This window comes from Trachinotus anak, unplaced genomic scaffold, assembly GCF_046630095.1.
Source record: "Trachinotus anak isolate AG129_WGS33_773 ecotype Australia unplaced genomic scaffold, CSIRO_AGI_Tana_v1 ptg000044l, whole genome shotgun sequence".
Taxonomy (NCBI): Eukaryota; Metazoa; Chordata; class Actinopteri; order Carangiformes; family Carangidae; genus Trachinotus; species Trachinotus anak.
The window spans coordinates 615,055-638,147 of NW_027273895.1; the positions used below are offsets into that span (position 1 = coordinate 615,055).

General features: G+C 45.0%; 2 protein-coding genes across 4 annotated transcripts in view; one reads left to right on the forward strand and one right to left on the reverse strand.

Annotated features, from left to right (window-relative positions):
• Window positions 1-1,206, reverse strand: part of LOC139615235 (tumor necrosis factor ligand superfamily member 14-like) — a 13,356-nt gene extending 12,150 nt beyond the window's left edge. The window contains exon 1 of the mRNA XM_071473032.1: window positions 644-1,206. Within this exon, the coding sequence (XP_071329133.1) occupies window positions 644-877 (234 nt within the window). The 5' untranslated portion in view covers window positions 878-1,206. The remainder of the gene's footprint in view (window positions 1-643) is intronic.
• Window positions 1,116-22,363, forward strand: podxl2 (podocalyxin-like 2). Of its 3 annotated transcripts, none has more exons than XM_071473026.1 (13): window positions 1,116-1,249; window positions 9,204-9,547; window positions 10,331-10,652; window positions 11,770-11,882; window positions 13,646-13,850; window positions 13,979-14,155; window positions 14,301-14,554; window positions 14,652-14,726; window positions 15,725-15,881; window positions 16,793-16,854; window positions 17,276-17,455; window positions 18,512-18,673; window positions 18,845-22,363. In XM_071473026.1, exons 1-13 carry the CDS (start codon window positions 1,219-1,221, stop codon window positions 18,902-18,904), a joined length of 2,142 nt encoding a protein of 713 aa, XP_071329127.1. In that variant the 5' UTR covers window positions 1,116-1,218; the 3' UTR covers window positions 18,905-22,363. The 3 variants fall into 3 exon arrangements, with proteins under 3 accessions (XP_071329127.1, XP_071329128.1, XP_071329129.1); XM_071473027.1 differs by having other exon boundaries at window positions 14,304-14,554; XM_071473028.1 differs by lacking the exon at window positions 17,276-17,455.
• The last annotated feature ends 730 nt before the right edge of the window (window positions 22,364-23,093 follow it).

Below are 23,093 nucleotides of genomic sequence, written 5' to 3' on the forward strand. Positions count from 1 at the left end.
AGCACAAACCTTCAGTCAGTGGGAACTACACGACACTGGATTAGAGAAACTTCTGAGGTCCTTGTTTGTGTTTCCTCTGAATTTCAGGGGCTGTGTCTGTTGTGTTGAGGTGTTTCTGTTATTAACGTCCCCAGAAACAAGCCAAGAAGTGCCTTTGGTTTGGTCCCAGTTCAGTCTGTTGGCTGGTGGATCCATCACGAGGCCCAACAACAGCTGAAGAGACGTTTTCAGCTGACGTCCACGGTCAAGAGGTCACAGACACTGGTTACTATGGCAACTGTATTCAATAACCCTGTTTGCGTTCATCAATATTTCTTATGTCTCTCAAATAAATAAAAGCAGAGACATAAAGAGCCAACCCTAGGAGACAACGTGTTAATAAATATAGACTTTGGTTTACAGTCTATTTAACTCTGTCAGCCCCATTTCACTGTTTATTGCGAGACATGATCATTTTAATCTCAAATTTATATCAAAGTGGAAGTTTTCTGATGTGAATATATTTTATATTGGCCTCCTGTAGCTCCTGCTAATCTTGTTTTTATGCCACAGTATGAGATTCTGTTTTTGTTTTGTTTTTCTTTTCTTTTTTTAAGCGTATTAAAAGTTATAAAAGTTAAAAGCAGCCCTTTACGAGCAGCACCTGAACGCAGCTGTGGCTCGGTCTGCGCCTGCGCCATCTGGCGGCCTGAGGAGGGACAACCAGCAGCCGTCGGCGGGTGGTGCAGCAGCTCATCCGGGTCTGACCGCAGCCGCGCTCCGGCCCCGCAGCTCGCTGAGCCCCGCAGCTCGCTGAGCCCCGCAGCTCGCTGAGCCCCGCAGCTCGCTGAGCCCCGCAGCTCGCTGAGCCCCGCACACAGGCGCGACAGGCGGCCATGAGCCCGGCGCTGCCCGGAAGGAGCTCCGTCCGCGGCTGAGTCAGAATCTGTCCGTCCGGCGGAGGAGGAGGAGGAGGAGGAGCAGGAGCAGGAGGAGCAGCAGCAGCAGCAGCAGCAGCAGGAGGAGGAGCAGCAGCAGCAGCAGCAGCAGCAGGAGGAGGAGCAGCAGGAGCAGGAGCAGCAGCAGCAGCAGCAGCAGCAGCAGCAGCAGGAGGAGCAGCAGCAGCAGCAGCAGCAGCAGGAGGAGGAGCAGCAGCAGCAGCAGCAGCAGGAGGAGGAGCAGCAGGAGGAGCAGCAGGAGGAGCAGCAGCAGCAGCAGCAGCCGAGCACTGCAGCAGACATGCCGGGCCTGCTCCACATCACCCTGATCGGTGAGTCTGTTTATTTTCACATGTTCTGATTCATCCGACCGCCAGCAGCCGCACAGAGCCGCTGTTTGCACATTTTACTGCAAAAGCAAAGCTGGAAGATTTATGGTGAAATTTAGAGACTTTGAAAACATCGCAGGGAGATCGGCGCAGCGGGAACTCGCTGCAGAGCACCACGTCCAACTCCCCGCGAGTGTCAGTGGGATTTTGCTGCTGCGGCAGTGGTGGTGCTGAGGACGGGGGTGGGTCAGGGCGGAACCGGCGGGGACGAGCTGATGGAGCTTCAGGTTCAATTCTGCAAAGTGGCTGCACAGGCGGCGCCGTGTGGGGCTGCACTCACACACACACACACACACTCACACACACACACACACACACACACCAGGACCCACTGCTAGGCACCAGACATGGCATGAAGAAGAATAGTCATCATCATCATCATCATCATCATCACAAACATGAGTTGGATTTTTCTGCACAGTCATGGAAGAATTACAGTTTTTGATTGACTGATGTGTTTTAATTGGTCCTCAGGCAAATCCTGATATTTACCATAAATAAGGCTGCAGATCAAGTTTATTTTCGTTACTGATTGATTTATTGATTATGTCTGTGATTAATCAGGAACAGTTTACACTAAAAAATGTTACAAATTCTGTGAAAACGGCACAAGATGAAATCTGGAAACTCCTTGTTTTCAAGTCTAAAATCTAAAGATCTTCAACATTTTCTGATTAAACAGAAAAAAGCTCTGAATCCTCAGATCAGAGAAACTGGAACCAGTGATTTTACATTCTTAGATAATTCAATATTCAAAACTATAGCTGCAGCTAATGATTAATTTCAATACTGATTAATTTCCAGATTGTTTTCTCGATTAATAGAAATAGTTTTGTCCATAAAGTCCTGTTGAAATGACGTGCAGGGCAAGGTGATGTTTTTCTGCTTTAGAAATGACAGATCATCGTCACAGTTATTCGTTTTCTGTTGATTGACTAATGCATATATTGATTCAGCCCTAATAATTATAATAATAACAGATAATTGTCAGTATTGCCAATAGTTAATTTGATGAAGACTGTTTCTGTGCAGATCGAAGTGAAATCTTCAGCTCGTCCTGCAGCTGTGAAGCTGCGCTGATGTAAAAATGTTCTAACGATAAAACATTTAGGAGAAATCTTCAGGCTGCTCCGACACGGAGGCTCGATTAGAGCAGACAGCAGGGAGAGGACGAGACGGGGTGAGGGGGATTTGGGGGAGGGTCCCTGTCTATAAGCTGATCTGAGGGGGGTTAAAGCACAGGGAGGGGGGCTTTAGAGCGAACCCCCCCCCTTCTCTAACCTACTGTACCCAAAATGAAAGCTGGAGACTGCAGAGAAAACTGTAGCTGTACCGTCAGACTGTGGCCATGAGAACTGAAAGTGAAGATATTTGCAGTGTTTCACAACCATCCAAAGATTATTTTAATTTATTCACAGCCGCATAATATCCTCAACATCCACAGACACAAGGCTGCACAACAGACGAGTCCAAATTCAGCTTCAACTAAAAGACACAGATTCAGCCTCAACTCAGACAAACAGAAACACAGTGAAACAAAGAGCATGAGAACAACACGTCCGACCTGCAACTTTTAAACAACAGATAATAGTTTTCTACACTTGTTGTCGTGTTCGGAGCGAGGACACTACAGACAGGAGAAGTGATTCATTCTAAATGTGATGTAATCAGTCACTTTCAAAATCTAAATCATAAAATCAGAAGTGGGACATCATTGGACCATTCAGGGCGACAAACAGCCATTCAGCTGAAACGTGCCGCAAAATCATCTAAACTAAGCTAATTCATTATTTCTGAATAATAATCTGGTCCATAAAATGCCAGGGAAAAAAAAAGATTTTATAATTATTATTATTAATAATTATAATTACAGCGTGAGCACAGTTAGCACAACAGGCAGCTGTAGCCCCCCATAAACACCAAAAAACATTTCATATTTAACTGTTAATAATTTTCAGTTTTAACTTTGCTTCTGCTCATTTTGTTGATTTCACATGAACTTTATGAAGATCTTCAAAACTAATCTCAGCGTTTTTAGTGTTTTAGCAATGATGCTAGCTCGAATCCCAGTGAGATGGCAGAAACTTCTGCCATGTTTGTGTGAGAGCGACAGAGGAAGCTGAGTCATCAAATAAACATTAAAACGATGAGTCATCAAAAACATTTGAATGTTTTACAGAAAAAAGATTTTGTTACATTCTGGGTTAAAAAGCATTTTTCTGTATTTTTAATTCCACCGCTGTTACGTCAGAGTAAGTTTTAGTGAAGCTGCTAATAAAAGGTTTCTGGCTCTGAGCTGAAGCGTTAGACAGGTGGGGTTTTACCTGTAGGAACCGAATATGAAGTGAGAGCGTCGAGTCCAGAGGAGTTTGAGAACTGGTCTGATATCCAGGTGCCAGTGTTCCCTCCTTTACCTGTACACAACCTGTTTTCTGAAGGCAGGATCTTTCCTTCTTTACCTGTGACCTCAGGTTCAGTGTGATGGGATGAACTCTGGAGCCCCCCCCCCTCGCTGGGAAGTTTTCTGAGAGTAATTACGCTGCAGTTTGTGGACCTAAAGGTCGGGGGGTGAAGTGCAGGCGCTGTCTGCAGAGCTGTAATGTGTTGAACGCAGCGCTGTGGTGCTCCAGTCCTCGCTGGAGACACTTGTGAATGCAGAGAAACGTCTGTGTCTCTTGGCAAAGACAAGAATATTGTTTAGGGTGGAATAAAGATGAACAACCTCAGCACTGAGGGTAAAACCCACAGACCCACGCCGACGGCGGCCGTGGTTTTAGGGGAACAGATCTGAAGGGTGGAGCTCTCTGACTCCACCAGCGGGTTTTTATTCTGAAGGAGAGCTGGTCCTGAAGGCTCGAGGTCTCACTCACTGTTTATTCTCTGAGCTTTTCTCCACCACTGCATTTATTTTACTGCATGAGCTTCCAAAAGCTTCGGCACAAACGGCTGCATCAGGAAGCTCGGGTCAGAGCTACAGCAGCTCTCGTCCTGTTTCTGCTGCTTTTCAGCCGCAGATCAATGAGATGAGAGAGCAGATATTTATGATGATTAACAGATTCTTGTCTCAGCTGGACTCAACTTTCAAAGGCTCAGTTTTTCTTCTTTGTCAGTGAAACCCTTCCGGAGCCGTGTGTCCTGCGAGGACCTGAGTTTTATCAGCCCAGAGCGCAGCTGGAGCTTTGGGAAGGAGACGGGAATTAAAACAACTTCTCCCCGGGGTGATGGAGCCTTTATCTGTCCCTCCTCCTCCGGTCTGTCCCTCCGTCCTTCACTTCCATCCTCTCACCCGTCTCCTCTGTCCTTGGAGCTGCTCGCTCGTCCGCAGAGAGCAGGACGTTTTATTGGCCACTGGTTTTTCAACGAAGCACTTTTCAAACCGTCTTTCTCAGCAGATTCATCTCATAAGCTGATGTTTTTAATAAGGCTGATGATTTTCTTTGTTTTTCTTATTGTCAGCAAATCTGGTAAAAACTGAAACCAACAGTGAATTGATGCGTCTGTGGTTATTTAGCTCGTTTGTGTGTTAAAGCTCCACTGTAGCATCTCTGAGAGGCTTCATACAGGCACAGCGGTGCTGTGAGCTAAATGCTAACGCCAGCATGCTAACGCCTTTGTTCACCAGTTTATGTGTTAGGACTGGAACTGATGATATTTTCATTCTGCTGATCATTACTCAATTAATCAATGAATTGTTTTGTTCAGTTAATTGTCTAAAAAACAGGCGAAGTGCTCATTAAACTTTCCACAGCTGAAGTAAAAATGGATCCAGATACTTTGTTTTATTCCACAAACATTTGGTTTATTTTGTCATTTTTGACAAAGAATAGAAGCAAATCTAAAGGTGTGAGCTGCAGAGCAGAAGCAAACCGACAGCTGAGATCAGCAGCTCGTGTTCATTTCTAAACTGGTAACTCAAGTCCTGTCAACAGCAGACATCAGTGCTGAGATATGATTGTGGCATGTTAACACTTCACGAGTTAAATCACTGCTGACTGTAAATGTTGGGCCCCACGTTCAGACATGTTTAGTGAGCCCCCCCCCCCCCCCCCCGTTTATTTCCTGGCGTGTAATGAACAGAACAGCCTCCCTGGACTCGTTACAGACTTTTATTCTCGTAATTACTTTGAGCTCCTGTTTCTTCGGATGCCGTTCCTGCTGAACCTTTAGAATCGGTGATGATAGAGCCAAGTGTGTTTAAATGAGGGGGGGCCGTCCCTCCCCAGCAGTGATCACTTCACTTACGAGCCAACTCAAGAGAAACATGAAGCAGACAACACAAACTGAATCCAGATCCTTGGCTCTAACAGTCAGAGACGGGGGGGGGTCACATCCTGAGGCTGGTTTACTTCAACAGTCTTCACTTAACAAAGTCGTTCTCGTGGCCCAAACCAAACCACAACTTCTTCTACAGTTGCATATTTCTTCTTCAGGGCACAAATGAGCTCAAATCTTTGTTCCACCTCTGGTACGTATCACTGGGTTAAAACCGGCCTCGTTCGCCTCAGGGAATCCTCCCACTCTTTCCTCTTCATGACGTATCTCGTTAGCTGCCAGACACCGGACCTGCTCAGGACCCGACAGACCGACTCCTGAGTTTCCTGCCGTCACTTTGATATGATCCTCAGGTCGTTGTCCCTCAGAGGATTCATTCACTTTCCATAAGATGTTTGCTCATCTGATAAAACCACATAAACCTCCTCGGCGCCGCTCCTCCAGCTCCTCAGCATCGCTCCTCAACGCCGCTCCTCCACCTCCTCAACACCGCTCCTCCACCTCCTCAACACCGCTCCTCCACCTCCTCAACACCGCTCCTCCACCTCCTCAACGCCGCTCCTCCACCTCCTCAGCGCCGCTCCTCCACCTCCTCAGCGTCGCTCCTCCACCTCCTCAGCGTCGCTCCTCAGCGCCGCTCCTCCAGCTCCTCAGCATCGCTCCTCAACGCCGCTCCTCCACCTCCTCAACACCGCTCCTCCACCTCCTCAACACCGCTCCTCCACCTCCTCAACACCGCTCCTCCACCTCCTCAACACCGCTCCTCCACCTCCTCAGCGCCGCTCCTCCACCTCCTCAGCGTCGCTCCTCAGCATCACTCCTCCACCTCCTCAGGCCTGTTGGTTGGTCCTGTTACAGGCACCCTGTCATCTCCTGACCACACCCCCTCAAATCCTCTGAGGAACTCGGTTGTTAATGGACGAGTGGCATCACGTTCTCCCTTCAGCCCTCGACAAAGCAAACTGTCCACTTCACTGGTAAAGATGACAGAGGCTGAAATTCCGAGGCAACTACAAAAAGTCCTCGTACAAGGTAAAAGCAAACCCTGCGTCAGAGCCATCGTGAAGAGCTCTGGTCTTTAGACGGGTCTCTGAGAACCGGCTCGGCCTGATCCGGTCTCGCAGTATCTTTGGGAAAGGGTCCGAGAGAAACTCCACTGTTCACAGATTCTGTCCCGTTCTTGAACTTTTTCATATCCTGGTGGTTGATTCACCGTTGCAGGTTTTCCATTGTGGGCCTTTCCCTCCTGGGGGGGTCACCTGTGGGTCAGGTCTGACAGGGGGCGATGGCCTGTTATCAGGGGACCCACCCGGCCCTGCAGGCTGGCTATAAGCAACACTTCCACATAGATGCCAGTGTTTTTACTCGGTGGGATTGATGACCAACCGATCAGCTTGTCCCGTGACCTCAGCTTCAGTTTCCTTTTCAAACCTTTCTCGTACTGCACAGCCTCCTGCTTCCACCTGAATCCCCTTCATCCATCCTTGACACCTTGGATATGACCTCAGACGTCTGCTTTTCACTGCTGTGTGTTTGGCCGACCGTACGTTTCTGCCCCCTCGCTCCCAGAATCAGCTTTTCTAGATGTTAGACGGTAGTTTTTACCTGTTTGCATCAGGTTCTGGTTCCAACAAACCTTTGAAACTAAAGCTGAAGAGGAACTATAGCTGAAAAGTGTCAGCAGCAACATTTTAATGAAATTTAATTTATTAATTTTCTACTTTTAAAGTGAAGACGGGCTATTTGAACAAGAATAAATAAACTGCTGATGAAAAGCATCATGAAGAGAATCACAATAATTATTACAGTTCATCCTGAGGGGAACATGAACAAAGGGTCATGGTCGTCCATTTCATGATGTTGAACTACTTCACTGTGAACATGTCGACCTGGCGGTGGCGCTGGAGAGACAGTCAGAGGATGAAGCGACCAACACCAGCTTCTCTGAGGCAGCGCGGCTGAAAGTTCACGCAGTAAGAAATCTACCCACAGACCCAGAACTCGATCTGACACCAGCCTCGTCAGGAAATGGAAATGTTTCTCTGTGATTCCAGTTTGCAGCATTTTCTCTGTCACTTTTTTAGCTTGTCCACCTGAAACCCGGAGCTGCTGACGCTGCGTCCTGCTCGATAATGAAACTTTAAGCAGTTTCTTCACTTGAGAGTTTGAACTGGAAAAAGCTTGTGGAAGAGCCGCTCGGCTATTTAACTCATTTTCCTTCTTCTGGAAATCATTCAGTCTGCAGGAAGGAGCAGGTGGATCTGTCACCTCAGACTGTGGGGGGGGGGGGGTCAGGAAGCTTAACATGCTGCAGACGTGTTTGAGACGTGTTGGCTGTGATATAATCTGCTCCGTCAGGCCCTGAGGTCAGACGACCATCTGTGGTCCTAGACAGAGAGCGCTGTGGGATCCAGTCCAGCGGCGTTCAGTCGTCTCCGTCCTGCTGTTGTTACAGACACGTCTCCGTGAACCACGACCCCTCCACATGGACTGACCTACTGCGACCAGACATGACGTTTAGCTGCCTGCAGATTTGTCTGTTCTCATGTTGAAAAGGGTATTACAATTTGAAAAAAATCAGTTTAAGGTACATTTAGAACAGATTAAAAATATGCGATTAATCATGATTAACTATGATTACTCATGCGATTAATCGTGATTAAATATTTTAATCGATTGACAGCCCTAATTATTAATTATTATTAATCATTAATCATTACAGTTGATGAACCTACATAAATGGTGCCTTGTTTTAGTAATAAAATTACCATAACCTCAAAGTCAGCGATAATAATGTGTATAAAGCCACTGATGAATGAGTGAATGCATGAATGAAAGAGATAATGAAAGGCAAGCTGATAGAATGATGCCACAGCTTTAAATAAATGAAAGTAAAAGAGCCTGCAGCGACTTTCCAAGGGCAGAGAGGGGATAAGAGCAGGTCGATGTTTCAGCAGTGGATTCAATCACTTGAATGCAGACGACAGAGCTCTCATCTCTTCTCTCCCCCGCTGCTGTTTCTCTTCAGAGTCCAGTAACAAAACCAGAACAACGTTAAATCACCACAGAGAATCAGTTACGGTGATGTGATCTGACCTCCTCGGGTTTTTCAGCCTCCATCATTTGTTTGCTGTTTGAAGGAATAAAACTGAATCAGACCTCACCCTCCTTTCTTACTTTAACCCCCCAATGTAGTTTTATGAGCACTATGTTATCAATTAATAAATGAGCTGTAACTCTATATAAATTATTTATTAATTATAATTATTATAACTTCTATAAAGACATTTTATATTATTACACCTATGTTTTACTACATTCTGATGTAGTGACTTTTTATAAAGCAGCCTCCATTTCTTATTATCCACAAGATACACCCACGTTTAAGTTCTTAACAAATATATTAATCAACACTTAGAGCTGTTTACATTTATTTAAAGCTCCATATTCCACTCTTCTTGATTTCATGTTATTGTTGCTTTATTTTTGCCAGACCCACGTTCTAGTTTAGATTATATGTGATTTGTGCTCAAGAATTTCACCAGTGTCTAGATTTTTAGTGTAACAGGACATTGTGAACCACAGCACCATCATCTTTAAGGTGTTTATCCTCTCTGTCCTGCAGCTCTTCTGTCCGGCTGTGATGCCTTCAGACTGGGCTCGTCCCAGCGCATCATACCTCTCAGTCCTCCTGCGGCCCGTCTGATCCAGGATGAAAGCCAAGCCCTGCCTCAGTTCATCCAGGAATTAGTCAGAACCAAACGCCACTCGGTCCCCGAGTTAGTGCGAGCCCAGCCTCATTTGGTCCATGACATGGGCTGGCCCGAGATTCATGAAATATCCCGCTCCCAGGCCCAGACGGACTCAGCGAACTCCTCGCAGTCAAACCCGTCGTCCTCTGCCGGTCAGGACGCAGCCAGGACCGCACCTGCTGTGGACGAAAACCTGGACGTGGAAGACGAGATGGAGGTGAGGATTCGTTTAAATGGGCATGAAAGTTTAAACAAGAAGTGTTGCAGAGATCCACTGAAACAAATAAATGTATATATGAATGAATGGAACAGATTGTGTGATTAACTTTGGCTTCAGTTTTTCATGTGTCACTGAACAATCAATCAAATATCAGACCAGCTGAAAATTAAGATAATTGTCAGTTGGATATGATGATGCGACCATGCAGAGGTTTTCTGTGTTTATTGTTTCACACACACAAACTAAAACCAGTCTCCAGGTCCCTCAGAGAAGCTGAGGACGTTAAACTTTAACTCAACAAAAAAAACTGATTGGAAACAGAGGAAAACAGCCTTTTCACCCTGAGACACATTTATCATCTCCCTGTTTTCCAAACTTGACATTTTGCCAATTTGTGTTTCATCTCTGGTGCGTTTCCCCCCTTTTTATTTATTCTATGCAAATCTAATTGTAAAGATAAAATGATGTAAAATTCATTGCAAAAGGAAAAAGCCTCAGAAACAGACACCGTCCTGTAGAATTACACTGGTCTGCAGTAAAAGTAAAGCAGCTCATTGGAGCAGAGCTCACAGAAAACAACATGAAATGATGACGATTCATTAGTTTTTTCTGCTTCAGAACAAAGTTTTGCTCTTTTTTTAAATATCTGTCAGTGACTGTGGTTAATTAGAAAACAATATATTTTATCTGTGAGCATCAGGAGAGGTATTTTCATCCGAATCAGTCTGCAGCTGGTTTCCTCTCATTTGTCTCGCTCTGTCCACATGTCTCCTCTCTCAGCGGATGGTTCATCTGGTGGCTCCTCAGGAAGCAGAGCGATTCAGGGGACAGCCAGAGACGGAGCTCTTAACTGGGCCAGGGGCTGCTGATGCCTCCCAGGAGGCTTCGGGCTTCTATGGAACGGACATGGAGGACAGAGACAGAGGAGAGGAGGGAGGGGAGGAGCGAGACAGAAGAGGAGGAGAGGAGTGGGAGAGAGAGGAGGACAGAGAGAGGAGGGGGGGAGACGCCAGAGGAGAGGAGGGAGAGACGAAGGAAGGGACGGGCGATCGAGATGCTTTAGAGGCCAACCGCACTACACCGAATCTGGATGCTCTGATTGGTTAGTACAGACCTGCATCAAGAGGCTGTTGAGATCACGCAGCCATATTAGCCCCTCAGCACAAACTGCTGTTTTCCAGCAGGTTTAAAGGTGTCTCTGAGATCCTGCAGGAGTCTGCCGTCTGCCCCGGCTTATGAAGTGTTTGCCCAGAGCAAACTAATACAGATCGTGTTCTTTATCCTCGCTGCACAAACATGACGGCACAGTCCAGAGATACTGGGATTAGACGTCGATTGACTTCCTGAGGTAACTTCATTCAGGGCAGACAGATGTCTGTGAGATCATCAGAACACCTGTGAAGACACAGCGTCCTGTTAACAGCCAAAACAACAAGTAAAAATCACGTTTTCATTTTTAGCCATGCAGATACTGGTCCCTCAATCCACTTTGGTCCAGACTGAACTTTCTGAACAACTGTCGTATTTGTTGTAATGACATTTTGTACAGTCTGTCACGGTTCCCAGTGGATGAAGCTTAATGACTTTGGTGACCTCTGACTTTTCCTCTGGCGCCACAGAATGAATGAAACCTCCAGGGGGCTGAGGATGAAGTGTAATGGCTTCTCTTCAGTTTTCATCTAGTTCCATCCATCCATCCTCAGATGCTCAGTCCCAGGTCGGGGATCCCATTCCCCAGCAAAACTCCCACCAGCTGGACCAGCAGACCTGCACTGGTGTCCAGTCACTAAACCCCAGAGCTAGTCTGGCAGGGATCAGCACGCCCTGAGTCTCCATCTAGTTTTTAAATTTAGTTTTTAATACTTAATGACAAATACTTTGGTGACCACCTGCAAAATTAATGACTCCCATTGGCCTTAGCTGTACTTTGTGTTCACTGCTAATCAGCAAATGTTAGCATTTAGCTCATAGCACCACTGCCTAAGTACAAAGCACTGGGGTCACACATGCTACCAGCAGTCACATATTTCTAACGTTTGCTCAGGTTCAACTCAGAGAAGGTTCATCTTAAATCTGAGTTTGATTTTAGGATAAATCTTATTTTATATCTCCCTCTCATTTAAAGTATCGTGTTTGAGGAGTCGTCTTTATGAGAAGTGTACACACACACACACACACACACCCCATGTGTTTTTGACATGTACCTTTGTGTCTCACAGGATACAGTCCATCCTTCCAGCCCTCTCCCTCCAAGCAGCCCAGCAGCAGCTCCTCCCCAGCTGATGTGCATGACTCTGGGCTGCAGGGGCATCGTGCACCCCCGGTCATGGAGGTGAGAGCAGAGACAGTAGTTTCACTGGTTAAACAGAATCATCTGTGGGATGAATGTGGGAAAGACAGTTCTAGGCCCCAGTTTGAGCCTCTTTCATTTATATTGTGAGCTCTGCAGTGATTATTTCAGTCACTGATATAAGACACTGTTCTTCTCAGTGACAAATATAAGAGAGTTGCTGCTGTTTGGTTTTTGTTTCTGTTCTTTTTGCTGCAGAATAAAGTCAGTTTTCAACACACACACACACACACACACACACTGTGAGGCGTCAGCTTCAGACACTCAGATTATTCTACAGCGTCTGAAACCGCTTCCCTGCACACATGTTGGAACCGAGGAAACTGCAGCAGATGATTTTAACTTTAACTTTCCCAAATCATCGACTTCATAAAGTGAGTCACGGCCAGGTGTGTGCAGGTACAGGAGCAGGCAGCGTTCACATGGTCTCGCTGCACAGAGTAACACACACACAAAGCTGTAAATCACTGAGAGACAGAAAACAACAACTTTTCATGAGCAGGAGTCTGTGAATACGACTCACCTGCAGACGTGGAGCAATGAGCTCGACTGACGGCAGCGGGAACAGTAATAAAAGAGGAATCATCAGCTGCAGCCGCACTTTAATTGGATCGTGGTGAATCAGATATAATCCAGGACTCACCTACTGACCTTGTGCTGGATAATTTAATTAGTCTTTACCTGCTGTGTGGGATTAGTGGGGTTTCCAGAGCGACTGAGATAACTGGGCCTGTCTCACTTAATTTCTCTTCAACCTCCAGTTTACAAGTGAATGGAAACACTCGGACGAGTCTTTGTTTTCATGTCGATATGAATAAATTGCATCAGTGCTCCCAGTGATACCAGTAATATTACTGACACTGTATAAGCTCCATTACCACTGCTGCCTCTACTGAAAACATTAAAACATACAGTCATAGGAAATACTGGAGGGAGGGGGGCATGTCCCCTCCTTCCTGAGAGTTGTCCCCCTCAACACATCATTGTAAACCTAACTATGTAAATGTTAGTGACATAATAATATGCACTGAAAGCACTTGTGAAAATTAGAAACGATTTCAAATCAAAATGGAATAAATAAAGATGCAGACTGTGGTTTTGGTAACAAATACATTAAATAAATTACTCATCATGTGTAAAGAAAAATTTGTAATTTTTTCACATAAATTTACAGATTGAGGTGAGTAGTGTTTTGAGTCGTGGTTCTTGTCTGCAGAGCCTCAGGCTGAGCTTCATTTCTCTGAGGATTATGGTGACTTATAAAGATGATGAACGAATCTTCCCTCAGCTGATGTTAGGGTTAGAAACATGAAGGCTGGATATCGGTCTTAAATTTGATTTAAAGGCTATAAAAAGTCTTATTTAATTAGATTTTAGACTTCATCACACAGGATTTATTGTTGGGTATTTAAATATAAACACAGTTGTTATTTGTCCTTACTGAGTCTACTTTGGCTCAGTTCTCCACAGGCTCCCTGAAGGTGATTTGGGAAGAAAACTAATCATTTAGCGACGATGCTGAGACTCATTAAAGAAGATTAATGTGACATTAATGTGTATTGATTTTAAAGAGATATTTATCAGTATTGGAGAAGTAATCATATTAATATAGTCATACCTCCTAGCGTTGGCTCCCCTGTGGAGACTGTATTTATTTTTTGGTAAACCAGGATCTTTGGTATGATAAAGTGAGCAGATCCACGGCGGAAATCAAATCTCTGACTGTCACCTGATGTCATCTGCAGGTGCGTCCAATAGAACGAGAGCTGTGGGAGGCAGAGGGGGAGGAAGACCTTCAGTCCAGTGGTTATGGACTCCTTCACTCCTCCATCACTACGACCGGTTCCACACCTACTGCTGCTGCTGCTGTGGGTGGAGACGTTGTGGGCACCGCCACACCTGAGACTGACACCGGCACAGACTTTGGGCTGCTGGGAAGTTACACAAAAGGTATCAGGTCATAGCAGAAGCTGTTATAATTGTGTTAGCTAACGTTACTGTAGAGGAATATTATAATATATTATATTTATATTATATTATTATAATAATATATTTCTACCTCCGGTTGGTTGCTGCAGATGAGACAGAGGATGAAGACAGAAGGAGGGAGGAGGAAGAGGAGGAGGAAGAAGCAGGTCTGACACACACGGGTGTTTTCAGACAGAATCCCACTGTACCAGAGGTTGGCTTGGCTCCCAGCAGAGAGCCTCTGCAGCCCAGCGTGGAGGGAGACGACGAGCTGCAGCAGCCAGGACGTGAGTCAAAGGGGAGGAGCTCTGAAACACTAAATTATTATAATATAGAATAAAATGTTGAACAAGATCAACCTCATAGTTTCGATTTATGAAAAGTCAAAGTCACATTTACATCATCACTATATCTGACTGGGTCCGTGTTCAGCAGCTGGAGGGAAAGATGGAGGCGCAGAGGTGGAGGAGAAGTGGAAGAAGACGGAGGGAGAGGGAACAAGAATCAGACACATCGTCCCGCTCACCACAGATCCCTCCCCGACTATCAGCTTCACCGACCAGTCCTGGGATTGGCTGGAAAAGACCACGCCCCTGCAGGCCCTGAGGTCAGAGGTCAGCGGTGGTGGGGTCACAGAGGTCTTCTTACCGATCAGCGATGTTGACAAGCTGGAGGAGGCGCAGCAGGTACGTTTCCACCTCAGAGGAAAGTCAACGTTTGAAGTCTTTATCTGAAATTAGTTCCGGGTCACACACAGATGTTCTCTGACTCTGACTCCGTCAGGTGGTGTGTGTGGACTGGAGCGAGCTGACCGGACGTGGGTATGTCATCCTCAACATGACGCAGAACTTGAACTGTGTAAGTACAACGAAGGGCTCAATTAGTATTTTCATTTAGGAGCTATTTGTGTGTTTTGCTATACATAGCTAACGTTAGCATTAGCAGCTGTTTATTTACCGAGTTCAGCATCAGCTTCATTCTTTACTCACCAACATCTGTCTCCAGAGGTGCAGACAAACACCAGTGTTCAGCATGCTAACAGCTAGCTCACCACTTTCCAATACCGAGTCACTGTAGCCTCCAGTCTGTTCCTGTCATAACCTCCTGCTGTAACAGCCATAACAGCTGTATATACTGTTGATGGTTACCCACAGGTAGTGGTGTCATCAATAATAATGATTTTAATTTAAAAAAAAAAAAATTATTATTATTATTGTTGTTATTGTTATTGTTATGAATGTTGTGGTGGCAGATCTGGATACTGCAACTCTAGAATCACAGATACCTGCAATCTGAGGAGAGAGAGTGGAGGATGTTGTGGCTTTTGCATTGTGTTGACCCGTCAGGCCCACAGTACATCTCTGCTCTCACAGTCCTGTGGTTGGTTCTGTTCAAACCAACCACAGAGGAGTGAGACGATCTCAGTCTGGTTGTTTGGTCCACACCAGAGTTTGAGTCACAGCCCGAACAAACCACATCAAACTGGGGTGAATCTGAGTTGATACGACTCAAACAGGGATAAATCAGCCTCCGTCTCCTTTTGAGCTCCGACTGATTCTCCTCCCCAGACGTTTTCTCCCACACTGTCAGAACCAGAACTGAAGGAGGTGAAGGACTTCAGCTGAGTTTCACAGACTCAACTGCTCAGTGGTTGAAGGATCTTCATCGTGAGACCTGTTGCCATGGCAGCAACACAAACCCTCAGAGGCACCGCAATGACCTTATGTTTGGACGGAGTCTGAGAATCCTCTCCTCTTATTTCCTTTAACACAAGAGGACGAGAAGATCTTCAGTATCTGAAGACTTTTTGATAACGTGTGCGTGCGTGCGTGCATGCATGTGTGTGTGTGAGACAGGAGGAGTTTCGTGTAGACCAGGGTGTGCGGTTGTTGAAGATCATGGAGCAAGTATTTGCTCGAAGGATGAACAGCCCTGAGGGATCATGGGTACTCTACCTCAGCAAGCCAACACACCAACAACACCAGCTGCTGATGAACGTGGCGTCTGAACAGGGTAAACACAAATTCTTCTTCTGTGGTCACTGTGTAATTTTCACTTCAGCTTCATTCACATTCTCTGAACTGTAACTTCCTTAAAATCATTTCAGTTTGAAATTTGAGTTTATTTGCACAGATTAAAGTCAGAAACATGCAAATGACAATCAAAGCGTACAGTGGAGAATATTAACTAACTGTAAATATAAATGTATATTACATGATTTTCAACCCTTAAATTATTTAGCCCTGAGAAGTGTCTGCAGGTAACGCTCCTCATCACTCAGGTAGGGCAGTCTGTTAGAGTCCTGAGATGTGAAACAGGGCTAAAAAATTGATCATAAAAGCGAATGTCCGAGCAGTTTCCTTATTTATTTGGATAAAAGGACAAAAATAGATGGTTTGACGTCTCAATTATTTTCAGCTGCCGCTCTGGAGCCTGACATCAGAAAACCTTCAACAGTCGGAGAAATGTGCAACAAACGTCAGGTTTTATTGTCAGACCAGAATAAAAACCATGAGGGAAATCTGTACATGCAGCCTGGTGAACACAGATCACAGCTGTTCTGGTGTTAAACACAAAGCAAAGTATGTTCTCTCAGATGTATGTGAATATTCTCACGTGTTTGTTTGCTCTTGAAAATGAACACAGGAATTCTGACACAGTCACTTGCACAAACAAGGATGTAAAAAACCTGTTGTATAATTTACCAGCCATCATGATATATGTCTATTTTACAAGTTCACATATATTTATATCTTATATCTTTGAGTTTTCACCTCTTTGTTCCCTCTTTTCATTCAGCTTGTATCACTCTGTGTGTCACTACATTCTCTATGTGAACAAACCTCCTGGTATTTTTATTTCCAGGCACAGGTGGTCGTCTGTGGGACTGTGTTAAATTGTCCCACCTGTGTTGTGTCTTCCAGGAGTCATTGCTACCAAGGACGTGCTGGGCATGTTGGGACAGATCAGGAAGAGTCTAAATAAGGTAGGGCACAGCTGAATGAGTCGATCTTTAAATGATTGTCACAATCAATGATAGTGGAGATTACAGGGTTTCTGATCATACGAAACACATGGTGAAACCTGCCTGTTAATGCATGTGGACGTTTTGGAGCTTGAAGCTTCTTCCAGTGATTTTGGCCTAAAGAGAGGACGCAGCTCTCTGGCTTCCTTCCTGAATATTTTTAGAAAGCTGAGCTAAACGTGACAGAGTTTAAAAATATTCCAGCTTTTAGAAAAAGATCAGCAGAATTCAAACTGGTTGATTAGCTAACGGCACCGTCTCAGTCCGTTCACACAGTGCTGGTCGTTCTCATTCAGGTTTACAGGAGGTTTCACTGCTGAACAGACAACGTGTGAACACTCTCCTATCAGTTAAAGGACTGTATGTGTGTGTTGGCCTCCAGGTCGGCATCCAGAACTACAGTGCAGCCAGTAGCTGTCAGACTCGGCCCAGTCAAACACGCAGCGACTACGGCAAGCTGTTTGTGGTTCTGGTGATCATCGGCTCCGTCTGCATGGTCATCATCACATCTGGATTTATATACATCTGCTGGCAGAGGCGGCTGCCTGCCACTAAGACTTCGGTTGGTGAACACGTCTTTTCTGTTTTGTAATTGTGTGGTGAGACGAGTAAATACAAACAGGGACGTAACCACAGACTGAAATAAAGAGGGGCGGAGCCTCTGTGACATCACCATCAGGTTTCTGAAGCTCAGAGTGAGCTGCTCCACCATCGCCATCTTGGCAGAGTCTGACTCCGCGCCTGACTCATGTATGCCACTTTCTGTCAATCATACACTCACCCACCTGTCACTCAAAGAGGCCACGCCCTCAATTCTCCATCACTTAAGTCATTAATAAAATGTAAACAGGTGAGTTGTATAAATTCAGCCGTACAGGTGTCATGAAGGAGGAAATGATCTCTAGAGAGCAGAACAGTCTCTGTACCAGGCTGTAAACATGTTTGTTTCTGCTGGAAAGTTGGACATTTGAACATGGGAGTCTCTGGGGACTGACTCACTGCTGGAGCCAGACTCTAGTGGTCATTAGAGGAACTGCAGCTTCTTCACTGTTGATGCTTCAGGGTTCAGCCCTGGAAGCTGATGGTTGAGCTTAACTTCATCCAGATGTTAAACTAATGGCATTCTGTCAGTCACACACTGCAGCTGTCATTAGTGTTCATTACATCTTTATTAAGACAAGATGTTTACATGAAGGGGCACAGTGTGTGTGATACCTGGCACCTGGGCTGCGTTAAACCTGATTTTCCACTGATGTTCACTGTGTCTCCTCTGGTGAATCTCTGCTCACATATTGTGATGTATTCTGAGCATGCTGCTGAAAACAACGTGACAATGTGAAAGGTGTCTCTTTATAGCGTGTTGCAGCTGATTGTTTATGTGTCTGGACTCAGCTTTATTGTTCTGGTTCGCTCTCGCTGCTCCCACAGCTGCAGCTGTACAGAGCCTCTGTCCTCCTCCTGCTGAGCAGCAGCTGAACACAGTGGAGCCGGTGGAGACCAAACACTGAGCTAACAGAGAGGGAGCAGTGGGCTGAGGTTCATCAGGTGGAGACAGACACCGCCACATTAATCATGTTGATCTGTGACTGATGGAGCCGATGGTGTGTGATTCTTGCAGTTTCGCGCTGAGGAGCTTCACTTTGTGGAGAATGGTTGTCATGACAACCCCATGCTGGACGTGACCAATGACGGCCAGCCTGAGATGCAGGAGAAGAAGCCGAGCACCAACGGGCACGCAGGGGGAGGAGAAGGAGGCAGGGAGGACAGCAGTCGCTGGCAGGTGATGGGATGACTGATATAAGTGGAAGCTCTGATGAAACAAAGACGAACAGATGGATGAGTAAATAAAGGAAAAGTGTAAAAGGTTTAGTGGTGAATCTGCTGTGTGGTTTCTGGGAGGAAAACTGACTTTATTCTGCAACAGCATGAAGCCTCATCTGTTTTTTTTCAGGTGTTTGTCAATCAAGCAGCGACTGAGGAGGAGGAAGAGGAGCAGGACACACATCTCTGATGGACAAAGAGGAAGAGGAGGCAGGTTATGAAGGATGGGCATCTTTGATAATAAGTGGAGCCTAGACAGAGGAGGGAGAAGAAGGTGACAGCAGAGAAAACAGGGTGTCTTCAATGGAGAGAGGATAACAAAGAGGGGAGAGGAGGGAGAGAAAGAAGGGGGAGGTGTAAACCCTGAGTGATGCTGTCCAGTCAGAGTGGAGCTGGGACTGAGGAGCAGAGCGGGAGGAGTCACTCATGTCATCTTAGACACTGAGGTACACATCATACACATGAAGACATGAAACACAATAAACCTGATGAGCTCCCCTTTAAAATGGTTCTGAAGGTTTGACTTCAGATAATATCACAGCACATAAACACAGTGTGGGTCCGGTGTGCCTTACGCGTTTAGCTTTTAGCTTTTGGCTTTTGGCTTTTAGCTTTTAGCTTTTAGCTTTTAGCTTTTAGCTTTTGGCTTTTAGCTTTTGGCTTTTAGCTTTTGGCTTTTAGCTTTTAGCTTTTAGCAGTGTGGCTGCACAAGACAATGTAAACATCAAACTAGAGACAAATCACAGCATCAGGATCTTTTCTCCACTTTAAATGCTTGAATGTAAAGCAGTGAGCTGTGGTGGTTATTTAGTGACACTGGTCCTGACCGGAGCAGGAACCGACCATAATCTTCCAGCCGTGGACCTTTACCCCAGCGTCTAACTGCAGCGACTCCTCTTAGCTCCTCCTCCCAGTCACTGAACAGGAAGTATGGCCTGTAGCAACTTTGAAAGAAAGATTTTGGCACTTTATTGATTCCTCTTGGAAATAGTGACTATCATTGTTAAAATGCTGCATCATGTTAAATGTATTACATAAAGTGATTGAAATATCTCTATTTTGCTTATAGGAATGGTTGTAACTGCTGAGGATGTTTACTGTACAACACATCATGTGATTGATATACTTATGTGCTGTTAGCCTAATATGCTTTTTTCAATAGCGTTGGAATGGCTGCTGTTTGCTCCCGGCTAAATCTTGAGGCTGTGACACACGGGCAACATTTAGAGGCCAAAGATAGAAGTCAAGTAACCGAACACCAAGTCCAAGTCGAGCCCAAGTCTTCAGTGTTTCAGTGTTAAATTTGTGTTGAAGTCAGAGTCACGAGGACATGACTGAGTCACCAGGGCAGAGGTCAGCAACTGGTGGTGCGTGGGCCAAAACTGGTCCGCCAGAAATAATATCTGGTCCGCTGGATTATTTAGATGAAGAGATTTTTTTTTGTTTTTTATCTTACAATAGCTCCCGGTCCCACATTTAACTATAATATCCACAGAGAGAATCTCCCCCCACCTGAAGATGCTTTTTATACTTTTATCCATTGAGAGTAAATGACAGACACAATCACACATCAGGACACAGCTGCACTGTCGTGGTGCACAGCGCACTTACTTACAGAACTTCCTCACTTCCTCTTTGGCAATTTTGCTTAAAAAATAAAAGCATGTTTTTTGCAGCAGCAGTGCTTTACTTCAAGCTTTTATTCTGAAAAGTTCTGACACAGGTTCAGTAAATCACTCAAACGTGACTGTGGGTCACAGAGACACGTGAACAGTAACAAAGTAAATTTCAGCTGCATTTTTATCAGTTTCTTTCTTAGTTAATTAAATTAGCCTTTGATTATGTTCTGACCCGTCGTCTAATGGATTAGAAAAAAACTGGCCTGAGACCAAACTTACTTTCTGACCGCTGCACTGGGGATATGTCCGAGTCACTTCAGTGACGTCATGGTCATGTAACGTACTGCGGCCTGACTCCTGACTGAGTCACTGCAGTCGTGATCTGGTCTCTTATCTCCCGTCCAACCCACCTCCATCATGACTGAGTCACCGCAGTCGAGTCTGAGCCACCGTGATAATGTTTGAGTCACTGTCGTCCTGCTCGGGTCACCACGCTCACATCAGAGTCATTAAGGACGTGTTCAAGTAACAATGATCACATCCGAGGTCTGACAGTGACTGTGACCGTGTCTGAGTCATTGCAGTCGTGCAGGTTAATACCATCATGTTCTAGTCTCTACAGTCACTGTGCGTTCAGACTGAAAACTGCGAGAGCGTCAAAGTGACCAGAGGGTCGTTGTTTTCTTTGTGAGCCGGCGTCTCTTGGCGCCAAACAGCTGCTTGCCTGTTGGTGGCACATCTTGAGCGTCGTAGGCATCAGAAAAGCTTGAAGTCCAGGCAGTTTTATGGTAATGAGCTTTTATGTGATTCATCACTAGTCTATAATATATTTTGTGAAAAGAGGAGCCATTGTATGCTCACTAGAACTGTTGATTCCATCCACATCAGTACGCCCACCAACTTTCCCTCACCAGGCGACCTGCTGGCTTCTGTCTGGACGTACAGTCAGTCTGACTGACCGATTAAGCCACAGTCAAGTCCAAACTGAGCAGTATCAAAGGTGGGAGTTGTACTGGGTTTGATGAGTCCAGGGCAACATTTGTTTAAACTGACAAGTGGCCGAACTCATAGCACATGAGGTAACATCACACATCAGCTGGACAGAAATAATAAGTGTTTCTCAGTAAGAGGCGTTCGCTGACTCCAGTCACTGCTCAGTTAACTGGAGCAGAGGTAGACGTTTGCCGGCAGCTCTGTTCAACATTGGGTTTTTTTGTATTTGTTTTCTTTTATTCTGTTTTTCACTGATTGGTTTTTTGATTGATTGATTTTGTGGCTGCAGCCGTCAGTCTGTGTCCCTGTTAGACAGTATTGCCCATCTGCATTTCATCAAGATGCTGCCTGTGTTTCAGCTCTTTTACTCTAACTTTTCTCGATGTAACAATACTGTATATGGCTTCACTATAAACTACGCTGATTGATATGCACTTTGTCAGCTAAGCAGGATTTATGGAGCGTTCAGGACAGAGCGGGGGATGCAGAACAGTCCAGCCTGAATACCTTAAATGACAATGTAGATTACCTGTTCAGAGAGCACAAGACACAGACAGGACCCTGTCCCCTCGTCCTCGCCTGGAAGACAGAATAGAGCATGCAGCTTTCAGCACTGCAGCGAGCATCAATATAACAAAACATACAGCCTCCGTTTCTTTTATTTGCTGAAGGTTTGAGACAAACAGATTGTGATTCTTTAAATTAGTCTTCACAGGTGTTTCTCTTTTCAGAATCTGATCGCAGCCTCTTGTATGTTTGCATTTGTTAGCGGTGATAGTGTCAGTCAGTGGGCATTCAGCTGTAGCAAAAAACCTTTGTTTGTATAAAGAAAACAAGATTAGTTTCCTGGGAAGGTTTGTAACCAGGTTTTTGTCCAACATTTTCTTGAGTTTTTATTCATTCATCGTAGGTATTTTATTTATTTGAATTTATCTTACAGATCTTTTTTGTATGTATTTATATGCATTTTGTCTCCCTCTTTTGGTTGTCAGTGTAATAAGTTAAATGTGAAAAATAAACTTTGGAGAAAATGCTGATTTTATGTCATTTATTTTCCCCACAACCCTGAGCTGGATAACTGGGTCAGGGAAATAAACAAATAGATGTAGCATTTCTTGTGTTTGCAGAATTTCATGTTTGTTCTTTTAATTGAAATAATTGTGAATAAATGTTTTATCCTAGTTCATTAATCCTGGACAGTTTTAATATAGTTTGTAATGTGAAATGAAAAGATACTTAGATACTTAGAGTTTGACGTGAGCACAGTAACTCCAGCTTCCCCCCGAGGTCAAACATGATTTTGTGCAAGTCACAGCTGCAGTTTGCATCATGATTCTGCAGGCACACTGATAACATATCGTAAATGATAGGAATGAAAATCTGCTGTGTCCACTGTAGTGAATGAGAACTGAGAGAGTATACACACAATACACACATAGGAGAGTGGATGAAGGGTCAGTAGGGGCCCCAAAAGCAAATTTTAGTCCTGTGGTCCTGTGGTCCCATAACAGATCAATCCATTCATGTCTTTCCTGTGCCTATTACACCATCATAACTAAATGTGTCACGTGTGATCCAGACTTCACTTTCTTGCTCTTGTATGTAGAGAAATTCAGGTAACTCGTTACAACTTGACGACTCTCTAACTGCTGAGGACAACGTGGACAAGTAAAGACAGGTTCTCTGGCTGGTAAAAAGCAGATTCTATACACAGGCTTCAGATTTCTTGGTTGTTTACCCACTGAAGTGATGTTAAATGTATTCAGG